Below are 26,265 nucleotides of genomic sequence, written 5' to 3'. Positions count from 1 at the left end.
TACAGTGGTTATGGCTAATGTGAGTTCTCTTCTTAAACTGCTGATAACCTACATTACAATACGGCTGACAGGCAATGTGTGGGAAAAGTTCCCACTTTTTCTTTGGGAGTTGGATTAACTAAATGGTGATGAGCTCTAGTTGTGAAGATGACTTGCAACAAGGGTGAAAATCCCTAAAAGCTGTTCTACGCCGTTTTAAAGGCATCAATTAAATATCCTTGTTGGAGTCTTCAATAATGAATGAAAGAGAAGTTTAAATATATCAAATCCTGAAGTGGTTTGCTCCTGAGAGATCCAAAAAAAAACATATTCTCACCTAACATTAACATAAACAGAACATTTTAATTCAGTGTTCTAAAAAAAAAAAAAAAAACTTTCAGAAGAAGATCACATATTCGGGGTGATTGCAGTTATCTTGACTACGTTAAGGCACTGGACCCCAATGGGGAGATCCCAAAGGTGTGTTCAAATGTTCTGTTGAAATTGATTGTATGGTCTTGGAGACTCCAAGTAGACTCCATTAGGGGCATACTGTCGTTGACGCAGGCAGTAAATAGGTTTTTTTACTTATGAAAAGCTTTCATCTGCTTCAGCAATCCTGAAAGACACATTCACCCATTTGAGCGTTCTGTGTTAGCGGCTGCCCTGCAAAGTGCTCAATCAGAAGAAGAAAAATAATCCATGGAGAAATTTGAGGTTCAGTATCCTGTTCAAGGACAGTTCTGCATACAGGGGGAAAAGGAGAATCAAATCTGCAACCACTATAATAAATGAACACCGGGGTTTCTAAGTGAAGGGGTTCCTTCAAATCAGCATTGATATGGACCCACCTCGTCTCCTGGGACAAATTAAAGCGATAGACAATTGCTTACCTTGTAACACCTGGATGTGGAGTGATACCCACTGTGACGTGTCTCAGTGACTCTAGCTCAAGGGGCAGTGGTGGCCTACAGGTTGGAGACGTGGACTTGGGATCGGAGGTCACGACACCCTTGACCCCTACAAACTCCCTGCGAGCTTCATCGTGGCAGCTCGACTATAGGATGGACCAAAGACATTTCACCCAAAAGGGATCAATTCTTTTATGGGTTTTTTTTTATAAATTCCTTTATTTCCTCATTAAGACTAACCTCAAAGTTGTCCTGCACAGACCCAAGCTGTGTTACTGGCTTCCCATTCAAAGCCTTTGCTGTGGCCAGAAACACTTGCTTCTCACACATCTTAATCAAAGCCTGATTCTTCAGAGAGTCAGACTTGGCCTGTTGGCACATTCTTTGAGCGCAGACAGCGCTCATTCTTTCTCGCCCCCTTCTTTTCATTCTTTTTCATCCTTGACTGGGACTGAGAGCTCTTTGGAGAACTTTTTTTCCACACTGTGCCCGTCCACTCAAATGAGCCCATTGTGTCTGAGAACGGGCAGCCCAGCAGCTCGCACACAGAGGCGACGAGCTGCAGAGAATCGAACGCCGGCCACCGCTGTGTGTTCTCGCACGCGCTCGTGAAATGTGGTGTGTCAACTCCAGCGGGCATCTGCCAAGAGGCCTCCTGTGTGCAGGCCCGTAACGCTAGCCTGGCGGGGACCGTGAAGAAAAAAAAAAAAAAGAGCGCCTTCCCCATAGCGAGCCCTCCAAATGTGTTTCTCGTTGTCATGGTGAGCGGGTTAGGGAGCCGACTCGGAGCTTTTCTTTCCCGAGAAGCGCTGTGCGTCACGGGGAGGCATTCTGGGAGCAATTACGGAGCGGGAATGTGGGCCGCGATGGGGGAAAGGAGGAGGCATGGCGGCGAAGAATGTCTGGGTGTGTGAAAGACGCTCAGTGGATGAGTGAAACATAAAAATCATTCACACAGCGTATAGGAATGTATTTTTCAAGTTGTCACACACTGCCCTGCTTAGGATTCACGCCCTTCACGCTCGTCTATACCGAGCTCGTCACCCACCCTTGCGGGGCTCGCTCCGACCTGACACACCCTCCAAGGACCGCTCGTCCAACATCGTCACAGATCCTTACATTCTAAAGTTCGCACGAGAACGGCAGCTTGTTCCCATTTGCACCTTCGAGCTGATTTACTGCCACATAAATTAACCTGTGACCTATTTTTACACGGTATCCTACAGTTTTGTTAGTGAACTTCTACATTTGTCTCTTCCGCTGAGATACCTTCACTCTATTTCCAACATAAACACAATAGTTCAACCGTTTGTTGTCATTTAGTTTTGTACAATCTGCAGTTTTTTTTCCGCTCTTTTCACAATAATTGACAATTTTTGCATCCTAAATGACTTACCGTATTTTCACGACTATAAGGCGCACATAAAAGTCTTAGATTTTCTTCAAAATGTGCGGCGCGCCCTATGGTGCAGTGCGCCCTATGTGTGTGTTGTTGTTGTAAAGCGGACGTAGTCGTGAACACCATGAGAACGTTAAAGGGGGAAGTGTGGGCGTGGATTGTATATAAATGAACGGGTTTGTGCGTTATGCAGAACATCGTTGTTTTAACAACCCTGAAAATGGCGAAGAGACACGCTTATGAAGCACAGTTTAAACTGAAGGCCATCAGCTACGTGGAGGAACATGGAAATCGAGCAGCCGCGAGAGAATTTAAGATTAATGAATCGATGGTTCGCAAGTGGAGGAAGCTGGAAAACGAGCTCCGACAGGTGAAGAAGACGCAGCTGAGTTTCCGCGGACATAAGGCGAGGTGGTCCGAGTTGGAGGAAAGACTCGAGCAGTGGATCATCGCACAAAGAACGAGTGGGAGAAGCGTTTCGACGGTCACCATTCGACTAAAAGCAGTAACGCTAGCAGAAGAAATGAAAATTGAACATTTCCGCTGGACATCGGTGTGAACCGGCCGTTCAAAGTAAGGCTGCGCGCGGCGTGGGAGCGATGGATGACCGATGGAGACCACAGTTTCACTAAGAGTGGAAGGCAGCGCCGGGCGAGTTACGCCACAATTTGCAAATGGATTGTAGATGCTTGGGCTAGCGTGTCTGCTGGCACTGTTGTTCGAGCTTTCGCAAAAGCCGGCATCATTTCCAAGGAGCCGCACGGCACGGAAAGTGACTCTGACAGTGAAGAAAATGAACCTGGTATGTTTGATGGAGATTTAGCGCAGCTGTTCAATTCAGAAACAGAGGATGATGGGTTTGATTGATGACGATTACAGGTAAAAAAAATGTTAGTACTTTGTAATCAATACTTAAATAAAGCACAACCAAACTCAGTTTTGCTCCCGCTCTATTTTTAAATACGCACACTTGTATGCTTGTGTGTGTGTGTTGTTGTAATGCGGACACCATGAGAACGTTAAAGGGGGAAGTGTGGGCATGGAACCCGCGCCCTATGAGCAGGTGCGCCTTATGTGTGTGTTAAATGCAGTAATGGCACACATAACTGAGACTGCGCCTTTTAGTACGGTGCGCCTTTTGGTCGTGAAAATACGGTAAACAGCCCAGGACACAACAAAAGTGTGGCCGGCTCTAATGCTTCTCCACGGAGCTGAGAATGTTTGTCCGAGTCCGGAAAGTTGGTAGTTGAATGCTATTGGTTCGTTTGTGTTCGGGGGCCGGGCTTATTGAGGCGTATGTTGAGCTAATTGCTCTGTTCTGAAAACCCTTCAGAGTTCAGTCAACTTCTTTTAGCACTGAGCTAAAGCAAAAAAAAATAAAAATACCATACTCAGATATGGTAATTCATTTTAGCCCGTTCTTTCTGCTTTGGTGAAAATGGTTTTGTTTTTCTATTATTCTAAATTTATGTTTTTTTTTGTATTTTGCAAATAGTGTATTTGTCATATGTTGTTTCTTTTGACTGCTCGTGTCAGATGGCTGCAATCCAATTTTCCGGAGAGGAACATGAAGCCGTTGACATTTTGAAAGATTGATCATTCAGTGTGGTCATACATTAGTTTCCAAACTGTGAATATGGATTCCAAAATTTTGGGGTCAGGGATGTCTTCACCTTTTAATTTTGTTCGATGAACTCATGGTTCAAAAAAACCAAAAGCGGTAGCCAATTGTTTTAATTATTACAGAAAAACATGCAATTTTAGATAGATTTATTTTGCATGTGTGAAAAAGTAAAAACTAAATGAGTAAAATCAACTTTAGTGCAAAACCGTAAGAGTAACAGTTATGATAGTTGTAGGCTATTTCTGAAGATATACTCGATATTTCAAATTCTATCATGTAAATAGCGAGGGGAAAGGACTATATTTGATTTATTATAGGTTGAAACAGATGTGAACAGTCATAACTGAAAACATAGGAAGTTCAGCTTTTGGGCAAAAATTATTATTTACTGTGAGACAAAACAGAGTTGGGGGCTGGAAGAGAGCACAATGTGGTTTTAAGTACTTTGAGTATATAACAAAATCCATAACATCATTAGATTTGTTGTTAAAGAAGGTAATTCTACTCTATATAGTATTTCTGGTGCTAATGCTATGTGGAGTCCCACATCAGGAATGTGCACAGACAAGATATTATACTATAAAATGCCCTGTAATTATAATATTTGCAAGTTTGTAACCTCTACTTTGTGTCAAATATTCCAACAACCAGCATCATGCTGCTGACAAACTGGCTCGGACAGATTTTCATGTAATGACCGTAATCTTTTTGTTTTGTTCTGAGCTTCTGAAAAAAACAATCAAACTCATTTTCATTGTGACGGGGCTGAACAAAGGAGGCCACTCATGTTCACTGGGTGAAGGGTGAAATTTGAATAAACCGATCTGAGCACAGGAGAAACACACAGGGTGGAAGTTGAAGGAGCATAAAGGACAAGATGACTTCCATCGTGAGTGAAGGAGGCCGACTCAGTGGAGCTGCAGGGACCATAGTCCTGCCCAGAAAGGGTCCTCCCACCCCTCCTCATTTAGAAAAGTGGCTCCACCACAAACCCAGGACCTTGTAAAGCCATGCTAATCTACAGTTACTTTTGGAGTTTCTCAATGAGCCACGTAGTGTGTTTTTAGTCCCTGTAAAACCAGCTGGCTGAAGACTACAGCTCCCCACAGTATCTGTGGACTGAAAGCCTCCCATGGTGCTGGTTCCTCCTGCTTTACTCTCAAACTTAGACAAAACTTAGTAATTCAGTCCTCTGAATATGATCAACTGTCTCACCTTCAGCCTTGAACTGCAGTTAAATGACAATATTAAACCCCTGGGAATTGGTGTGTTATATTTCATGACAGAATTAACTTTGATGACCGTCAAGAACTAGAGTCCCTTATCTTTTTATTTATAATCCTCAAACGTTTGTTTTAAGGTCCCATATTATGGAAAATTCTCTTTCTAAAGGTTTTCTAACAGTAATAAGTATCCTCATAGCCTTTGTATGAGGCCCCAGAGCTCAAGAAAGTCTGTCATCTTCCTCACTTGCTTACTCCACGTTTGTGCTCATACAGGCAAATCAGAGATTTTCCCTTCATGACATCATGATGGGAAATAACCACTCCCTCTGGTAGTGGAGCTCTGCCTTACTGTTATACCGAATAAATTCAGTACAATATGAAAACCGTAACAGTTCCCCTTAAAGTTAGCAGGAGCTAGTGTTAGCTACTTGGTAGTAACTGTAACGACACAGACGACCAAACTAAGCACCATATTCAGACACACTATATTTTTATCTCAGCATCTTCAGGATTCTCTCCTTCTGGGTCACATTCTGGTTCAAAATGGTTGAATGACAGAGTTTATACGAGTTATAGTGATAAATCATAAATATTAGTGCATTGTACCGGTGTTTCAGATGAACTGGTTTCCCTGTTAAATAGTGACCGACTTATTTTAGCGTCAATCATTGCGGCTAGTAACAGCATGTATTAAAATAGGACTCAAAAAAGATACAACAGTTCTAAACGTCATTGTAAATGCTGTTAAACGGTGTTCGTCAGGACATCTACCACATACAACCACTTCATCTGAAACACAGAGAAGCTCTTCTCCCCGAGACGGCCTGGAGTAGGCGGGTACAGACAGAGACACAGTAACAGCCTGTTCTCAGTCGAGCTCAGTAGAGGGACTTTTAGACTGGCTGACATTCAGGACCAAGACTGGATTTAAGGAACTTGAACTTTGAATACAATGATGTTCGATTTCTGAGTTTAAATTGTTGAGAAACTATAATATGGTACCTTTAAAAATACGGATAAGCAAAGCACTGATTTCATTGAGTTTACAGCTCTTTGACACTCAACACTTTGGACGTTATAGTCATCATCCCAGCTTATTTTAGAATTTTTATGTCATTACATATTTTCACTCCTGAAAATGTCAGACTGGCTTCAGTACAATAGAAATCTAATACATTTGAAACATCTAAACTAGTTAATTTGGATCCCTGAAAAAAAGCCAATTATTTGCTTCAACCCTGCTCAATCCCTTTGGGATTAACAAAGAATTTCTATTCCTTTTAAATGAAGACACAAGGACAATATTGATGCTATCAGAATTTCTTTTCCACTCTTGTATACAATAAAATCAATGCGCTCGGCATTTGGATATGACTAATGACTGAAACACTGATCTGTTCATTCTAGTTTATGGCTGATGGAGAAAAGAAGAAAAGCTGGACAAAGCAGGGATAAAAAGAGAGAATGGCATCCAGGAAGGATCCACTCCAGGGTTGGATTGGAACCAGAAACTTGCTGCTCTGGGTTTATGTTTATGCACTGACATAATACGGACTGTAATCACTCGGCTGTCGGGTTGTTTGTTAACGTCCGCTCTCGTCCCTCCGGGTTCGTTTTGGGAAGACAGCTGCCTCTCTTTGTTTTCCGGTCTGCCATGCCTCTCCTCACGATGGAATCTTCCAACACCTGCACTCGATTTTGGAGGAAATCAACCCCCGGAGGCAAAGCTTCCCACTGCCACATGGCCGCAGCTTTGTGTTTTTTCCTAAATATATTTATCATGTCTGTGTGAAATCTTATAAACCATCATTTTGGTTACTGACCGCTCATTAGTCTTGGTTAGGAGGCCTTTGAACAGTGTCGTGACAATTATATAACGGCACGGGTATAATATGAAGATTACAGAAGTGAAGCACTTCAGATGGAACTTCCAGAGTTGAGTCTTGCATTGAATGAGGAGCTGTGTTTACTGATTGAATTCTTTCCACTTGAGGGTTCAGACTGTCCTGTTCGAAAAGGGTCGTCAGATGATACGCTGGTTCATACATGCCAAGAATATCATCTGATTCAGTCAATGGATCGATCCCATAATGCCTTTGGTTAATATCTTACCATATCTGGAATCTTGCCAGTAGAAAAAGTGGATTCTCCAGCGTGACTGATTTAGTTGCAACTCCAGAGAAATCTTGTTTTTGTTTGTGATGTTGCATCAAGCAGTTGCCATGCCAACACCATCATTTGGAAATCTGTCGGACGTGATGTTTGCATGGACTCTGATCAGATCATGAATCTGATCACCCCACCTCTTCTGATCCAATCATAAATAAATCTGAGGCTCAAATGAATAATCTGATCAGATACGGCCCATATACTGTAAATAAAGCTACTGAGGCACATTTCCCAAATGGTGCCGACTCATTTATTAGCCTATTGAGGTTTCTTTTGGGTCTAACTGTGGGGAGCTGATTCATTCAAGCCAATAAAGTCCAGTGCTCTGGTATGTAAGTAACATTTTAAATTCTAATATTAGGATCTGAGCGAGAAGAAAGGTCTTTTCTGAACAACTGAAGTCAACAATCCTGACAAACCCAAATCTCACCTGTAACTAATAATAATTGCATCCATCTATTTTCTTTAATATCCTATTTATTTTGACTGGGGTCATGGTTTTCTGGACATTGAGCAAAAGACCGAATCCATCCTGAATGGGTCACTAGTCCATCACAAATATAAAGCCACAAACACCAATTTAAAGTCTCCAATAACTCCAAAATGGCAAAACTACACATGTTTGGATCAGTGGAGGAAGCCAGTGGAGGAGTTTCATCAATCTTTTCTACATTGTTTGATCAAAGTTCTGGTTGTGGGGAGCAGGAAGTTACCCCAGGTTACCTCAGGCCTGTGATGAACAGGTGACCTGCACACAAGACATTCTGCTCTTTGACTTCTTCAGTACCACCTGGCATCTGACTAAGCCAGTCCTAAGTTTACACTGGGAAGCTGAAGCACCCAAAGAAAAACCCAAGCAGGTACAGGGAGAACATGCAAACTATTGCAAGATTCTTGCTGTGAGGCAACGGTACAAACTAGGGCCCTACTGTGATGGTATTTTTTGGGGGCCGATGCCGATTCCGACATTCGGGAATCAAAAATACAGATAACCGATATATCGGCCAGAAAGCAATTTCATTGTTGGGGGTACACGTTGATTTGTAATGATGAGCATCAATTATGTCACATCAAAGATGGCGACATACGGTCAATGTGGCCGCAACAATAAAAGCATGGACCGAGAACGAGTTAACGTATCAGTCAAGTGTGAATCCTCTTACGGATACGTAACACAAGGACATCAGGATAACACCATATTAAATATATTTTATTTGTGAAAAAAAAGTGTGCATGTTGGTGTCAATCAGCCAACTTTGGGCCAATTACCGATTATTCTCTAATGGCAATAATCAGTTGATTAAATTGACCAGCCCATAAATCGGCCGGGCCATAGCACAAACCACATCAGAAAAATTGTGTTTCTTGTTTCGTAATTACTGTATGTATGTATATAGCCAGCCAGGTGTGAATACTGTAAGTATAGAATAAGAATAAAGTAGTAGAAGCAAAGTGAACTTTTTCTGATGTGATCACTGTTTCTGTAAGTTATTGTGATTTAAGTGTCGGTAATAAATCATAATAATGATGGAGAGGTTCCTCCTGTTGTTCCTTTCATCTTATTGTTATCTTTGCGAGCCAAGCCACACATGCTTCTTTTTCCAGCCGTCCATCCAGAAGACCACACACCCGATAACTGTTTTCACTCCAGCCACACCGGTGATCCCTGACCTGTCCACTCCTGTGGTGCGGTGAGCCTGGACAACACCCTGACCTCCATCTGTATGGTTACGTGTCACGTCGGGTGTGCAGCTGTCTCAATTTTGGTTTCCCAACAACAACACAAATCCTCTCTCCCTTTTGTTTACGCCATCTTCAGACAGTTTTCTTTTTTTTTTTTATAGGATTCCTCTTAAAGGTGGATCATCTTGGACGCCGGCGGACTCACCCGCCCACCCACGGGCCATCTGCAGGTTCCTGTAACTGAGTGGCAAGTCCTTCCTTTAATCATGAGCGTAAACTGGAAGACAATCCTCTGACACCACGTCTGCTGGTGTCACTTTCTCAAACACTGACACGTCCATGAAAACACTGACAGACACATGTTTCTCAATAGCATCGCATGCGATCGGTGATTCAGCTCGGATGGATTCAGCTGCACCTTGTAGGAATGTTCCACACACCTGCAAACTGACGGTGTTTCCCATCTGTAACTCCCCCATCCCTCCATCCACCCCCCCCCCCCCCACCCCCCCACCCCCACTCCACATGACTCACTCTAAACCTCTTTGTACTGATATAATCTTGCGCCGTGCAGACGGTTCACGTCCAGTCAGACGGAACGTAAACAGAAATCCGTCGGATGTTTTTGAGGTGACAGTCACAGTGAGAATGCTGTGATAAACAGCCAGGGCTCGGGTCAATGTCTTGACCCGAGGTCGGATACATGACGATCCCTCGTCCCCGGCCTCTGAATGAGACTTCTCAGTCAGTCCATTAGTCCTGCTCTGATTTAGCGCCCTCCGTGGGTGTTCTGGCCCCCGGGGTCAGATCAGAGAAAGGATGGTCCTGCTGAACAACAACTCCACAGTGCTGCAGCTCTGCTCCAGCCTGCCAAGCTACTGTTGACTTTTTTTTTTTTTTTTTACTCCTGTAAAGCTTTCAGCTCATAATCGGATCGGTCAAACCTTGTTGCGATGACAATGTGATCTGCTCACTGACAACAAATACAACCCTTGTAACCAAACAGAACGCTGTCCAAACAGAAAAACGGTGACGTTTCGGGTGAAGTTTACTGGCAGCATCAAATACCAAATAAAGGCAGACACTGATCTGACCTCTTGTCCTGGACACATATCTTGCAAAAGTGAGCGTGTGACCATGACAGAATATTAACAAAACGATATGTGTGACTGCCTTGTGACTTCCCATCCTAGAGAATTTCATTATTACACACAGTTGATAAGGGGAGAGTAAAGAGAGGCTCAGCACTGCTCCTCCTTTGCACACAGACATGAACACGATGGGAAACCGCCTTCTATCGGTGTCAAGACTTTAGTCTCAGTTTGTCAGATGATACACTCAAACTTAATTTACTCAATCACGTCTGATTCACTCAGATTTTATCTGATCCTTTCCCTGATTGTGTCTGTGACTGATGTTAGTCATGTTTTTGTTTTTAGAAACAAGAGGGGGGCCTCTGACTGTGAGGGCAGCTGCAAAAAAATCTCAGTTCTATCTAACAAAGCATCAAAATAAAAACCACAGAAATGTATGATTACTCCAGCAACTGCTCTGTTCTTTGGTTATAATGTGAAATATGAATGTTAATAGAATTGTAAGACTGATCTGGAGAACCTCTCAGTAAAAATGAACTTATAATGAAAAGCGAAACCCGTCCATGATTTGCGTTTGGGAACAAAGTGTGATCCGTCCCATGAAGGAACAGAGATTAGTGTGTCGCTGGGAGGGATCTGGTCACGGTGGGTGATGACTATCAGAATAATGACAGACAGAAATTCTTGACTTTGGTCCAGAACCTTTGAGGTGAGACCTAGGTGACGTCGCAGCCAGCCAAGTCCTGTGACAAAGTACGGGAAGATCTTTAACACCAAACACCGGACTGCAATGAGCAGTTTTCCCCTTTCTACATGTTAAAATCTGAAAGTGAAAATCGTGCATTAATGTGAGTAGAAGAACAACTAGAGATTGCAACAGTTTATCTGTGCATTGCATGTGTCACATTTCAGTTGCTTTTGCCGGTAACAGCAGAGAGTCAACATATTACCCCCAACAGACATGCAGTAACATTCACTTGAAGTCAAATGAGTGAAGTTCTACTGTGTTTCATCCTCCTTCATGATGCATACCAGGACAGGTGTGGGCTGAGAGTCAAGGCTTTCCTCAGAAAGAACTTTGAAACACTGGATTGTGTAAAGCTGATCACTTTAATTCTTGCGAATCACAAAAAGACTTGGTGATTGAGAATTGAACTTTTAGAACACATTAGAAGATGTTTTTAATGACGTTTATTTATATTTGAACCAGTAAGGCTGACTTCAGTGTATCTGTTAACAGGAAACGGACTCATCATCATTCTAGCTCCGTATGATGTTTCAATCCCAATGAAAAAACATTTCAAACTAAATCTCAAGGAGATTCAATATATTGTCGGAGCTACTCTGCTACTGCGCTAACAACATATCTGCTTTTCTGAGTTAGGTTTTTATTGACCTCTCTGTAATTATTACACAAAGACACAAGCAGGATGTCTTTGTTTTAACCCTTTTTTCCTTAAAATATCCAGGCATTTCTTGCAATGAATTCCCCTACACAAAAACTCAAAGAGCTTTAAGATTTTGAAATATAAGGCAAGAAGCTGTTTCAGTCATTACGATGCTTTGATAGCGATGGGTTTACCCTGATGCTCCTGTCCTGACACGTCGAAGGCCGAGCGGGAGAAGCCAACTTTATGCAGGTACATAGTTAATAAAGTAATAAAACCCGTCCCTTTGTAAATACAGAGAGTCTATTCAAGAACAGCAAAAAATCGGACATAGTTGAATTTTTAACAAATTAATTAAATATTAATTTCAAGCGCATGTGTTTCCCCGGAGCTCATACACATTAGAGCTTTATAGAACCCTGTGTGTGTCCTAAAAACGAGCTCAACATCCTTATCGTGTCACGGCGGTTTGCATTGAAAAGCACCGAGGCTTAAGCTAATCTCCATCATTTATGTCACGGAGAGCGAGTTTGAAACGCGACACCGATCTGCTCCTCCACCTGGTATCATCCCTGTTGCTTCAGTCTTTGTTTTCAGAGCCGGGCGTGGCGTTCTGACCAGACAAAACACCAAAGTGGGTCGTGCCACCGCGAGACGAGACGACGCCTTCCAACTGGCCAAGATCCTGAGAAGACCCTGCTTTTCTTGCGCATAACAGCTGCATGGAAAAGACTGAACACGTCTGATATTTATCTGGTTTTATGGAGTTCGATTCATATCTCAGTTTATCTTCCTGCTGAACGCTCTCAGACACGACTTCTTAGAACTTACTGATCTGCTCACTGTGTTTCTTGGCAACCTTTTGTGTAGACGCTTTATTGCTGCGCTTACATAGAATGCTCCCTTCAATGGCAGCACAGGAGATGTTATGATTTCATTAGGAACACTTTATACTTTAATATCCTGCAGCGCGTTCCTTCCTGAAAGACAACAAACAGCAACGACGAGGCTGAACATCACAACTGGGGCAGCAACAGACTGTCAACAAGCCGACGCTGATGGAGCGGACCGGGGATGGCATGGGGGGGGGCTCGTTCCCAAAGATCAACTGTTGCTGCTGAGACATTTGTACACTAGTCAAACAGAAGTTGCTGTCTTCACAGCAGAAAGGAGTGTTTTCAACCACTTGAAAAAAATCCAACAGGGAACATGTCAAGTTGGAAAAAACCAAAAGGATGTGTTCCGAGCCATTGCTTAGCTGAGGAATGCAGGCGGAATTCGTTTGTGTTTAAAAAAAAACCTGCAGGGGGGGCTGTCCTGAAATATGTTTACCGAGGTAGAAAAGTCATTGTTCCTTTGTTTGACCATATCCTTGATGGGAGTGGGGCAATCAGACTCACATCCTGCTACGCTACAGAGATAACAGATTGTGCCGCACAGAACATCTGGACCCATCCCACACCTTCAAAACTCTTATCTGATGCAACAAAAACAAAAGCTTGAAAACATCATATCATTGCTTTATGAAGGCGGTTCCCATTGTGGCTCATTTGGGAAGTTGCTGTGTTTCTCGCTAATTCACTGTAAAGTTTTTACCTGACTCATGTACTTTCATAATTTTCACGTTTTGGTTTGACTTCTAAATTGTAAAACTGAAAGTGTGTTTGTGAAACTTTGAAAACATAAAAATAATGAGTGGAAACCAGACATCAGCCAGGAAATGATATAAAAATACCTCTCGGTTTAAAATGCCCTAACACAGTCGGGAAGATGGTGCGCTGCGTGGAGTTTATGGACGCCAACTGGGGCCCTTTCAAAGCCATTTTTATGCAAGCGGCAGATGTTTTGCCCTTACGAGATTAGATATCGTCCAAAACCTCGTGTTTTTGTTTGTGGGAAAATTAGTGCCGTTGCACATAAAAGCCAAACCTCCTCTTACGTGACAGGAGACATTACCGGATCGTGCCCCGGCGGTGCGGTTACCTCATGCTTTAAATGACTGGAGTCAACTGAGACGTCCAGGTGTTGCACGACCTGATCTCATCCAACCCCGTGATCACAACAAGGCAGGCTTCTCACTCGCCGCAACATTACAGGATACTGTGTCACTGTCCTGGCTTAACTTTTTTCGAAAAGGTTCACACTGTGACGTTGGTTCAGTCAGGTTGCTGGTGAAGCCCCCGGTTTGTACAAAATATAATTTTAATAAAGGTTGTTTATGAAATAAAGTGGTCGCTGTTTCTATAGGTTTTCTTCCAAATGTTAATATTGTGAAAATAGCAATATCTCCAGCAGTGTTATAATTCTAGACAGACCAAATGTTTATTTACAAAAAAAGGGTACGTTTGCTCAATCCTGGTGATACTTCATAATAATCAAAGTTAACAAAATTTACAACTCATGCAAGAAAGTACCGTAGTATTCTGTCTTAAGGTATACGTCAATTTAAAGAGATGCTTAATACTCCCTTAAAAACACAACTGTGCATAATTACAAATTCCTTTTCTTTTTAAAGGTATAATAGCCTTGATATTTTTTATATCACTAATATTATTTCAGTAAATACTAGTAAACAAACAGAATATTTGTTTCATTGATCAGTCCACTCTACAACCCTCACCAAAATATGTGTATATTTTAAAGCGTGGTATTGAAGGATGTTTCTCTTTAAAAGTTAGTATAAAGATACACCAGTACACTCCAGTCAAGCTATCAAATCTGTTGTGAAAAACCTAACAAAAACACAAAGATCTTCCCATTTCTATCCTTTAAAAATTTGCTTTATCTCTCCAGCATACATTTCCAAACCATGTGTACTATTTCAAAATTCAATGATTCAACTCTACGCAAAATGTGACTTACTACACTTATTGTGTGTTAAAAAAAAAAGTCCATATAACTTTCATAAGTTTCTTTGTGTACAGTGCGGCTGTTAAAGCACAGACCTTCAAATCTTTTCATCACATTATGATGCAAAAATCCCACTTATCACAATCATTAACATAAATACATGTATCCATGTTTTTTGTGGGTTTTGGAAATAGTATAAAGTAAACACTGATGTTTATCATTTCAGGATACCTTATATCATTGTTGAATTTACCCTTTTACCATTTTTGCTGCTTAAATGACATAAATAGCCCAGAAAACAACAAGGTGTCACCAGTTCTAATGCGTCTCTACGGAGCTGAGAATGTTTGTCCGACTCCGAGCAGTGGATGGATGCTATTGGTTCGTTTGCGTTCAGTGGGGGGGTTTAGCCAAAGGTCCATTCAGAATGAGATTATTGTGATGAGTTCAACATGAGGATCTAAATGAACTAATTTCCTCACATCATTGTGTTTATTGTAAATCTCATCAATTGATACCAAGATGTGTTGTGTTCAGGTACCAGTCTGGAGTCCCTCCACCCTGAGAATGAATGTGTAGCAGACAGTCGTGTGGCCAAACAAGAAGAAAAAAACCCACATAAAGTAAGAAAGGATTTTAGTTTTCCAAGGGCTGCCAGAAAAAGCAAAATAATCTTGTACTTAACTCTTCTATCAGTAGAGACCAGTTGACTTCATGTCACTATTGAAAAATGTGTACTTTTCTCATGCTTTCACAAATCTCCAAGTTATTGAATACCAGTCTTTATAAGTGACCAACTTTACAGGATTGTGATAGACAAAGGCATGCTGTGAGCAGTCCTTGCAGTTTAGGCCGGTGGAAAAGAGGGCGGTGACACTTTAAGGAGGAGTGGTCTGAGGGGCGGACCTGAGGGCCCACAAGGTTTATATAGTTTACCAGCCTCCCCTCTCCTCCTGCCTTGTGCCTGTGAGCTCCAATTTCTGCCGGCTCAGCCAGTGCCTCTGTCTCACTCAGTCTCTCTCCCTGAGTCTCTCAGTCTCCAGCTACAATGACTACAAAGACTACATACTCGATGCGCTCCACTACTAGCAGGGGTCCTGCCATGTCAATCAGCCGCACCTCGGCCCCTGTCTACAGGGCCGCCAGCATCCACGGTGGGGCCGGCGGGAGCCGCATCAGCGTGTCCTCCGGCTCCCGCTTTGGGATGGGATTGGGTTCCGGTGCAGGGGGCTCCGCCGGCGGCATCCAGGTGAGCGTCAGCGGGAAGAGCGCCGACATCATGGGCAACGAGAAGTTCGCCATGCAGAACCTGAACGACCGCCTGGCCAACTACCTGGAGACGGTGAGGAACCTGGAGCAGGCCAACCACAAGCTGGAGATTAAGATCAAGGAGGCCCTGGAGAAGAGCGGACCCGACTTCAGAGACTACAGCAAGTACCAGATCATCCTGGAAGACCTGAGGAAGAAGGTGAGGAGGAGGAGGAGGAGGAGGGGGACTTGGATGAGGGGGGGCATGGAGAGGACGGGCGGAGGAATGTGTTGAGTTATTAAGTGCCGAACTAAAACTCGACTTTGAATGGGAGGGGGGTGGAAGGCTTAGTTTGATGGGTGAAGTGATGCAAACCAGAATGGTAACTGATTAGATCCTGTGAGAAAACAACATTTTGTTTCACCTCCTGCCCTGAATGTAACCTCAGCAACAGTCGGGGTTACAGATTGCCTGGTTTCCCAACAAAAGAGATTCCTGCCGGTGGTGGGCTCAGTGCCCGCTGCTGCTCGGTGGGATGGGGGCTGAACCGGCTGCACCGGAAACAGTTTGGAGGGGGAATGTTGGAGAGTCAGGGTTCACAGACACAGGAAACTGAAGGAAAACAAAATCTGAGAGGTCGAGGTCAACTTACAAAGTCATATATCAGAGCATGAACAGTGTTTCTCCTCTTTGTTTGGTCTTTGGCCTGAACATTCAGAATAGTCAATACAACAGTGTTTACATTCAATATAACGAGATTAGGACAAAGGAAAGAAGAGACACTCAAGTTCTTACATTAGAGAAGGATCCTTTATTGTATGCAATGAAGAAAAGCTCTTAAAAAGTTTAAGAACTGATAAGAAGTGAGAGTGAATGGAGGCTGTGGACAAGATGGACAATCTGTCAATCATTTACTCAAGTTTTTAGGCCCAGTGAGTTCAGCAAAAAGACTGAAGCAGTTAAAAACTGGAGAGTAATTTCCAAATGGAACTTTCCAGGCAGAGAAAAACCAACATACTGAGCCCACTGTGGCTCCTCCACATTGGGATGCTGTTATTCTGTTGCCTTTGCTCACTGTAGGAAAGTGTGGTCAAGGGAAAAAAAGTATTTTTCTAATCTTCCCAAAAGCATCAAGGCCTCCAAAGCAAAGGACAGAGCTGAAATGTGTATGAAGCGGGGGCAGAAACCAAAATAAGGAGGGTAGTTTGACATCATTTCATTCAAATCTTATCTTTGTCGAAGTAATTCATTAAAATAAATGTTTAAAAACTACAAGCTTGTGTTTTTTGTACAAACAGACGAGCACTTTGATTTATACAAACAGACCAGGGTCACCAAAGAAAAGCAACATTTTTATTAAGATGGTGCCTTTCTGTCTCGGCGCCCACCTGAGAAAACACTGACTCTCACAGTGGAAACAGACCAGCTCAGTAAATCAAGCCAAAAATCGGTCATTCGTGCAAACGGGTGTGTACAGTCACATGACCAGGCACGCACACACGGACACAGTCGATCGTAACCACCAGTGCCATCGCACCTCATGCAAATCACCTGATGTCAGGATCAAACCTGTTCCTCCGCACAGGACGGACAGTCGCCTGCCTGGCAGTCCCTGATTGGCTCTCGGACTTGGTGACCGGGATGCGTCTCCTGCCATCCATCCCAGCCCTTATCTACCCTTCTGCTAAAGCAAACACTGCAGCCACCTGCCGTTTGGAAGGCCCTGCTGGCACTGTCCTCACTTTTACATGCAGTGACACATAACACTAAAACACTTTTATATTCTGACTTTGTGTTGGAATATGTTTTAACATTGGTCACACTCATGATATCGTAAATGACGTTGTCAGAAACACACTTTGTTTGAGTGATCACGTGCTAAATGTCAATAGCCGGTTAGCCTAGCTTAGCTTGAAGGCAGGAAACGATACCTGGCAGATTATACTACTTTGAGTCATTGTCTTAATGGTTTTTTTTCTTTAAATCACACTCAACGCACTTGTTCATTACAATATTTATGGAGTTATTACCTATTAGCGAAATCCTAAAACTTATATTCCTCTACATGGACGTTACCCACCGATCACCTCCCTCTACTGCCCCCTTGTGTCAACTCTACAACCTGAACAACCTCTTTCATTTGTCAATCTGTCCTAGGTCTTCGATGCCACTTGTGACAACGCCCGCCTGGTTCTCAACATTGATAACGCTCGCCTGGCTGCTGATGACTTCAGAGTAAAGTAAGGCTTTACTTCTCAGGCTGTAAAACAGAATTTAGATGTGTGGGAACGCCTTGTTTTATTACTCAATGTATCGCAAGATAAATACCTGGTATCAACCTCTAAAGAGTCATAGTCATAAAACATCACCGTAGCATCCAATCCGGCGGAGGTGTTGTTGCAATAAAGTCATAAATCTAAAATCTAGAAATCATGTTTTTACATAGAAAAAGGAAGTAGATGTTGTGATGGAGAAATAGAAATTGGAGCAGCATATCTGGTAGATTTAAAGTAAATTAAGCTTAGCCTGTGTGAATGTGAGCAGCTGTACCAGGCTTGGGAGTGAGCCTCACCGCCCCGCTTTGTCCTCTTCAGATATGAGTCCGAGCTGGCCATCCGCCAGTCTGTGGAGGCCGACATCGTGGGCCTGAGGAAGGTCATCGACGACACCAACCTGAGCCGCATGAACCTGGAGAGTGAGATTGAAGCCCTGAAGGAGGAACTGATCCACCTCAAGAAGAACCATGAAAATGTGAGTTTGATGAAGTTGCTCATTGTGGGACACCTATAAGGATCCAAGTCATGGTAAAAACCACAAGTATAATCTATGTATTAGCAAGGCGAATATTCTGTATTGTGGAGCTCGAATTATATTTACAGTCTTGTAATTTTCCCTCAATCTGGGCCTTCTGTCTCTTTAAGGACCGTCTTCAAAAAAAACTCCTTTATTCTGATCTGTCAGCCTCTCTGTCACGACAAACCACCTTAAATGCTTGTAATTGGACACCTTCCTCATTGTATTGCTATCTGATGAGTTGATTGTGCAGTTCCAGAGGCAAACCACAATAGATATAAACCTTTAATGAGTTGGTGTCAGCAAGTTCCAACAGTCAGCAGTTCAGACCCTGACCTCTCTCTTCAGCTTTATCTTGTAAATGCGGTCAATGTTTGATACTTCCGTCTAAATGGAACACAAACATGCCACTGTTTAGCAATATGTCTAACAAAAAGTCCATCAAAGCATGATTTGTCCCTGTGTATGCATGAGCGAAATGCGACATAAAAAACCAAAGTCAAGCGTTTTACGTTGACACATGTAGCTGCTCACCAGGTCTGTGTGGGTGTGATTCAATCAACTTTGACTCACTGTAACGTTCAACTTTATGCCTCATCGATACTCATCACTGCAATCACAGTGACTTCGCAACTTTCCATGGAAGCCACGCCGACTTCAATCCAGCCGAAAACCAAACAGAATGAAAGAACTCTGTCATGTTCACCAGCTGAAACTCTTACCCCACCAGCAACATTCATCTGTGCTGCCACGACTGAACAGAGTATACTGGTAAACTTTAGGTAGAACCAGTCAGTCAGAAAAGGGAAGTTTTGTCAAAAAATCTTCAATATGAAAAAGCTTCAAAGTAAAATTTTAGTTTTCCATCTATATTGGAAATGCGGCAAAGAATTTAGATGACTGTGTTTTGAGCCCACAAGCCAGAACACGTTTATTTGTTTACCCAAGGGGAAATCAAAGAAAGTCTTTAGGGTCACCCCGGTGTCTTTAGCTCCCATGGTGACTATGACTGGAAAAGGGAACGAGTCAGAGCAGCGTCATGGTTACATTCAGTCTGTCATTCGTCGTACCAAGAAACACATTTTACTCCCAAAAAAAAGAAGGGGGAAAAAAAAAGGTCACTTTATTTGTGTTTCTGTTCTCTTATTTCTGGATTCCCTCTTTGTGTGTTTAGGAAGTTATGGAGCTTCGTAACCAGATCGCCCAGTCCGGAGTCCACGTGGACGTCGACGCGCCCAAAGGACAGGACCTGTCTCAGATCATGGCAGAAATCAGAGCCAAGTATGAAAAGATGGCACTGAAGAACCAGGAAGAACTCAAAGCGTGGCATGAATCTCAGGTAAATGCTGAATACGATAGGCTCTTTCCTCCATTGTCACTTCCCTCTGTATCACGTCAACAGAAGGTAATGAGCTAACCCCTTCATCTGATTTTTTTCTGTCTTTCTCATTTTTAGATCACAGAAGTTCAGACCCAGGTCAGCCAGAACACAGAGGCCCTGAAGGGTGCCCATACAGAGGTCAACGACCTGCGCAGACAGTTACAGACCCTCGAGATCGAGCTGGAGTCACAGAAGAGCCTGGTGAGAAGCACTCCGTCAGCGCACGCTTCATTTACCCCAAACACACGCTTATCTGAACACCCAGCAAACCCCGACTCAGCACTCTCACTTCAAGTCGCCGGCTCTTACTTTTGTTGACACAGGCCTTACACTCCGGCGAGCCGTCGCTATGGCAGCTGTCAACACCGAGCTGAGTTCCTGAGTCAAACGTTAACCCGCTCTCCTCTCTGAACCCTTGCAGAAAGCCTCACTGGAAGGCACGCTGAGGGACACGGAGATGCGTTACAACATGGAGATCGAGGCTCTCAATAGCGTCCTGCTGGGCCTGGAGGCCGAGCTCACGCAGCTGCGCAACAGCATCCAGCTGCAGACGCAAGACTACGAGGCCCTGCTCAACACCAAGATGAAGCTGGAGGCCGAGATCGCAACGTACAGGCGGCTGTTGGATGGCGAAGACTTCCAGTACGTGGGACGGGGTTCTGACTCAGCCTAGAGGAAGCTTGTAAACTTAGAAACCCCTTGGTAGAAAGTACCTCGCAATTAACGGGATTTTTTTTTTTAAAATGTCTTCCTTCAGGCTCCAGGACGCTCTGGACCAGAAATCGGTGAAGAAGACCAAAGTGATGACGGTCACGCAGACCCTGGTGGACGGCAAGGTGGTGTCCTCCAGCACAGAGACCAAGAACCTTTAAATCCAACACGCCACCAATTCACACTCCCAACGAAAATCACCTGAACAGATTGGTCCACATCGAGACACAGTAGTCGTTAGTCAGTACTAAACATTAGATCCTCCCGTTAGTTTGACTTCCTGGGTAGGCGGCTCCCACACAGGCTGACAGAAAACTGGATTAGAGGAGAACAGAATCATCTTTTATTTATTTCATCACCATTATTTATGTGCTTGTGTGTTGACCAGCAGATGTTTACGAAAGCTCAGAAATGGTGAGCTTTTTTTTTTTCTTTTTCCCATAAAGACATACTAATTAAAGAGAGTCAACATTTCAAAGTAACAACAAAGTCAATTATTTGTTAAAGTCAGTTCTGGAATTCATGTTTTTTTGTTTTTGTTTTTGTTTGTTTGTTTAGTTTTTTTTTACATTTCATCATGTTTGTTATCCGTTCTGTCCGGTTGAGTCTGCCTGTTCCACTGTGATCTTCTTCCGACTGTTCAATAAAGCCCAATGAGAGAAACCTGTGGGGAATGTCTTGTATGAAACTAAACTCCCAATCAAGTCACAGATATCATCTATTGACCATATTATGAAAGTCAAAAAGTCATGTCATAGCAGAAAGATGGCAGATAACATTTTTCATTCCATTTTTTAATTGATGCCAAAAACATAAATCCCATGTCATTAATGAATAGTCATGATCGCATGATTAGCACGATCACATGAACTTGGTGTTAAATAATGAAAGAGTTCCTTTGATTTAATTTTTTGGAAATTTTTTAAAGACTTACCTGTTAGGTAAATTACTTTCGTACACTTCCAAAGAAGACATTTGTCCATGTTTTGTTTGGGTTTCGGAAATGGTATGAAGTAAACCCCAATGTTTATCCTTTCTGGATAACTCCTATCACAAGCTCGTTCACACCTTCATCACCTCACATTTGGGTTACCATAAGACCCATCTTGGACGGACACTAGATAGAATGTGTAGAAATCAGCTGCGCGATTTGAGAACTATGTTCAGTTCGAGATCAATGCACATAATATCAAAACTGAAAATGGTATGACACTACAATCGTTAAGAAAAAAAACACTGTAACTCACCCTGGCTAATTTTAGTGATTGGAATGATTTTTATAGAAACACCTCTGAAGCGTGAATGACACTGATTCATCAATAAAACTTTGAACGTCTGATGGGTGTAAAACTTACCCTTTGATCTTGTGCAGTTACCATAGACACAATGTATTTACAACTCACTATCATAACGATGAGCACTTTTTCCTCTTGTAACTTATCGGTTGGGAGTGGGAGTTGAAGGACAAGGTCCAAGCAAGAAGGGTAAAGGTAAAAAGGTAGTATAGATAGGAGAGGAGTGGCAGGAAGGAGTATTGCCCTTCAGAGTCACATATAAGAGTGCAGACCGAACCGACGACCTCCACTCCCCTGCCGAGCTTCACTGCAACAGCACGTGCCACTTCTTCCTCTGATTGACCACCTCACCACTTTTCACTCATGGAGATAAAACGACAGATGTCTTTTACGAGGATGTCTGGACGACCTGTGGATCGGTCCTACGCTCACAGCGTCAGCGGTGGGGCTGGCGGCTACGGGACGAAGATCTCCACTGCCTATAGCGGGCGAGTCGGTAGTGGCTTCAGTGGTGGGTATGACTACCAAGCGTCTGGGTCCAGTTCTGGCACCTTCGCCATCGCGAATGAGAAGATTCACATGCAGCACCTGAACGACCGCCTGGCCAACTACCTGGAGACCGTGAGGAACCTGGAGAAGGAAAACAGCAAGCTGGAGATCAAGATCAGAGAGACCATCGAGAAGAGAGGCCCCTTGGAGGGGAGGGACTACAGCAAGTACTACGCTGTAATTACAGATCTGAGAGCCAAGGTGAGCTGAAAAATCTCATCTTGTTTAAACTTCATCAGAGGTGAACAGTCCTGGTCCTGGACGGCCACAGCCCTCCATGTTTCCATTGTGTTCCTCTATTACCTGTGTGATTTTGTGCGGAAGTTTGGACACTGGAACTGTTCTTTTTTTTAGGTCTGTGGTCGTCTAGGAGCAGGATTGGCTTCTTTTGCACTAAATAAACCTTGTTTATTCACCTAATGAACAACACAGGCAATTGTTCCAGTTGGCTTAGGTAAAAGGTAAAAGGTTGTTTGTTGGGAAAAACCATATCAAAACATTACTTCACAATTTAAGATAAAAGTAAATGGATTTCACTCATAACGCACTTCCCCATCCTGAGTGGTTCCCAAAGCGCTTTGCATTCACATCACCCACATATTCACACACCAATGGAGGCGGCTGCCATCCAAGGCACTCAAATCCATCCATGGGGTTCAATGTCTCACTCATGGACACTTCGACATGTGGACAGGTTTGAATGGGGAATCAAACCTGCAAATGTCCAACAGAGAGATGACCCTTTCTACCTTTTGCACACTGCAGTTCATGCAGAACAATTTATTGGCCACATTCTACTCCACATAGCTTGTAAATCTAACACAATGAAAGTGCAGAAGTCTTTACGAGGTAAATCTCTCTAACTTGCCCATGAAAACACCGCCCACTCCTCATGAATCACCCTGACTGAGTGATTTGTCAACATTTATTACCCTCTTATCTCTTCACAACTCGGTTTGATGAACACCAACAAGATAACAAGGACTGATATATTATCAGAGAAGGTCCATTCATCAAGGTGAAGATTACAGCTTCCATGTTTTGTTTTCTGTTTTTTTTTTTTTTTTTTTAGATCTTCAACATGATCAAGGGCAACGCCCACCTTGCTATCGCCCTTGACAATGCACGCCTGGCTTCCGATGACTTCAGAGTGAAGTGAGTGTCCAGCGTTGCACGTGAAATGAAAAAAGAAACAACGTCATAGTCCACCATGAGTATGTCCAATACACATCATGTGTCTTCAGGATGGAGTACGAGCTGTCTATGCGGCAGACAGTGGAAGCAGATGTCAACAGGCTGAGGAAGCTTCTGGACGACACCAACGTCCTTCGCCTGCACCTGGAAAGCGACATCGAGTCCCTGAAGGAGGAGTTGATCAACCTTAAGAAGACCCATGAGATAGTGAGAGACATTTCAATTAGAATGCCATCGTTTAATCCAATCCATTGATAAGACGATTCGATAACCTCACCACAATACGATACCAATCCCCACAGTGGCAACTTGTTTGTTCCTCAACCTCTCTGTACAGGATGACCCCTGTGACCTGTGCCAGGAAGTCACTCCCCTAACTATTTCCCCCTTCAACAGGATGTTGCTGAACTGCGTGCCCAGATCATGCAGGGCAGCGTCCACGTAGATGTTGATGCACCTAAAGGACAGGACCTGTCCAAGATCATGGAGGAGATGCGTGCCAAGTACGAGAGAATAGCTCTGAAGAACCAGGAGGAGCTCAAAGCATGGCACGAATCTCAGGTACAGCGGAGTCCTGGAGGGAAAATGTTCATGAACGGCACATTTTGTCATGAGTGTCATGAATGTAATTTGTACCATAACGTCTGTCCAGATCACAGAGGTGCAGGTCCAAGTGACTGAGAGTACAACAGCTCTGAAAGAGGCCTCGAGTGTCCTGAGTGAAACGAGGAGGAGGTATCAAGCCCTGGACATTGAACTGCAGTCAGCACTTGGACTGGTAAGAAATACTGTCACCGTTTTTGCACACTTTTCTACAGTCACTTCATTCATAGTTGGAGATACGTTGGATTCCTTTTCCCTTAACTCGAGATAGACGAGGTATCTCTCCATTTACACTCTATGCGAAGCTAAGACAATAGCTGTGACATGTAGGGAATCGTCTTCAAGATATCGTCTCTTCACTTCTCTATCGATTCACTCAATCCTCTATTTACCCGCTCCACAGAAAGGGTCGCTGGAGGCCACCCTGCGCGACATCGAGATGCGCTACAACATGGAGGTGGAGAAGTACAACACCATCATCGTGAGGCTGCAGGAGGAGCTGTCTAAGATCCGCGCTGACATCCAGCATAACACAAGGGAGTACGAGGTCCTGCTCAACATCAAAGTGAAACTGGAGGCCGAGATCGCCGAGTACAGGAGGCTGCTCGACGGCGAGTTGAGGTGAGCGTGAAGAGAGGAGGCAGAGTTTGTACAACTGGCACCTTTGTTTGAAAACCAAATATTCACTGCTTAGTATTGTGGGCTCGCTGACGAAGGAGCTTTGTTTCCCAAATGTGTACATTTTATTTAAATCAGCTCCACGCAAACTTATTATTGGACAATTATTTACATTTGACCATAATCTGTAGACTTGATACAAAAAAAGGTAACAGATTTTTGTCTTTTATCTGCAACTAACTTTGTTCCGTTCTTCTTCTTTTTTGCTGAATCAGGCTGGACGATGCACTCGAAAAGATGGTCCAGACCAAAGTGGTGACCGTCACTCAGACGTTGGTGGACGGTAAACTCGTGTCAGAGAGCAAAGATGTTAAGTCCAGTGAAAAGGTTGTTTCCTAAAGCTGAAGAATAACTCAACAACCATGTAACAAAAATAAAAACGAGCAAGAAAAAGTGTACTATTGTGTCTGAGATTGTTTTTCTTGATCACAAACTACATGTCACATAATGTTCCATGTACTAGAAGTCACTTTACACAAAAACTATTGACCTGAAGTGCAGGAATGTTTCTGGGATGATTTGTCTTTATCCAAAAATGGTTCCATAAAACTTTGAGAGTGATTAGGTGAAAGGTCAAGGTCACAAAAAGGTCAAAAAAATGTTTTCATCGTAACGCAGTTTTATCAGATCAATTCCCTGTCCTCTGATATACCACACGGTGCAGTGACGTCATCATCCTGGTTAGCGGTTGGGGGTCAAATGTAAGGGAGGAGTGTATACAAATGTGTGTCCCACAGTGTCAAACAGTGATAACATGAAGCAATTCAAACGACCGTGACAAATGATGGAAGGAGTGGTGTGGCGGATCAAATAACCTCGTAATCCATTGTTTCCATAGTGACAAATGTGGCATTTGGCGAGTATGAGCTCTATCGAGTGCCCGTTCCCGTTAATTCTGTTAATCAAAAAACACCCCTCCTGCCATCACATTCACGTCTTGAGTGAGTCCAGGAACTTGTTTCGGCTTGTGAGGAATTCCCTTTCTGACCTGCAGTTCTTTGGCCTGGTCTCATTATAAGCTGAAGACTCGTGTTCCCATGCCACGTCCAGACAGGCCGGTCAACTGTTGCGTCTGTGCTCCCGGCTTATTTACATTCACATCAGTCGGTCTGCTCGGGACAAACTAAACTCCATGAAGTTGAGTCATGCATGTCAGTAACAGAGAATTGTGGAGGAAACTGGCTTTTGGTAATTGCTTTGGGAACATTTTTGGAGGGTGGAGGGTGATTCTGAACAAATAAATGCACTGTTCATCAACACAATGTCACAATTTGGGCACTACACAACTGCAGCATTATGCAGAAACTTCGATTTATCGTTGAGTTTCAAATCCAGGCTGGTTTTCTCATGTGAGTTGAAAACGAGCAGGACTCACTCACTTCCTTGAGTCACTAGTAAAGCGGTAATGGCATAGTAAACTGTTTGTCGGAGGTCTGTGTCATGGACGTTCAGCCAGATGCTTCAATGTAAGCCCCCGCTGAGAGAGAGG

The 26,265-nt window shown here is 43.3% G+C and overlaps 1 protein-coding gene across 1 annotated transcript; it reads left to right on the top strand.

The window, feature by feature from the left end:
• Positions 1–15,274: 15,274 nt before the first annotated feature.
• krt18a.1 (keratin 18a, tandem duplicate 1) lies at positions 15,275–25,173 on the top strand. The gene is made up of 14 exons (XM_080470011.1): positions 15,275–15,791; positions 17,730–17,812; positions 18,167–18,323; positions 19,540–19,704; positions 19,822–19,947; positions 20,168–20,388; positions 20,504–20,615; positions 22,095–22,502; positions 23,374–23,456; positions 23,546–23,702; positions 23,892–24,056; positions 24,148–24,273; positions 24,502–24,719; positions 24,992–25,173. Exons 1-14 carry the CDS (start codon positions 15,372–15,374, stop codon positions 25,113–25,115), a joined length of 2,565 nt encoding a protein of 854 aa, XP_080326137.1. The 5' UTR covers positions 15,275–15,371; the 3' UTR covers positions 25,116–25,173.
• Positions 25,174–26,265: the final 1,092 nt, after the last annotated feature.

This window comes from Lipophrys pholis, assembly GCF_963383615.2.
Source record: "Lipophrys pholis genome assembly, chromosome: 8".
In the NCBI taxonomy this organism is placed as follows: Eukaryota; Metazoa; Chordata; class Actinopteri; order Blenniiformes; family Blenniidae; genus Lipophrys; species Lipophrys pholis.
Note: the sequence above shows the minus strand (reverse complement) of the source record. Positions and strands in the feature narration are given on the sequence as shown.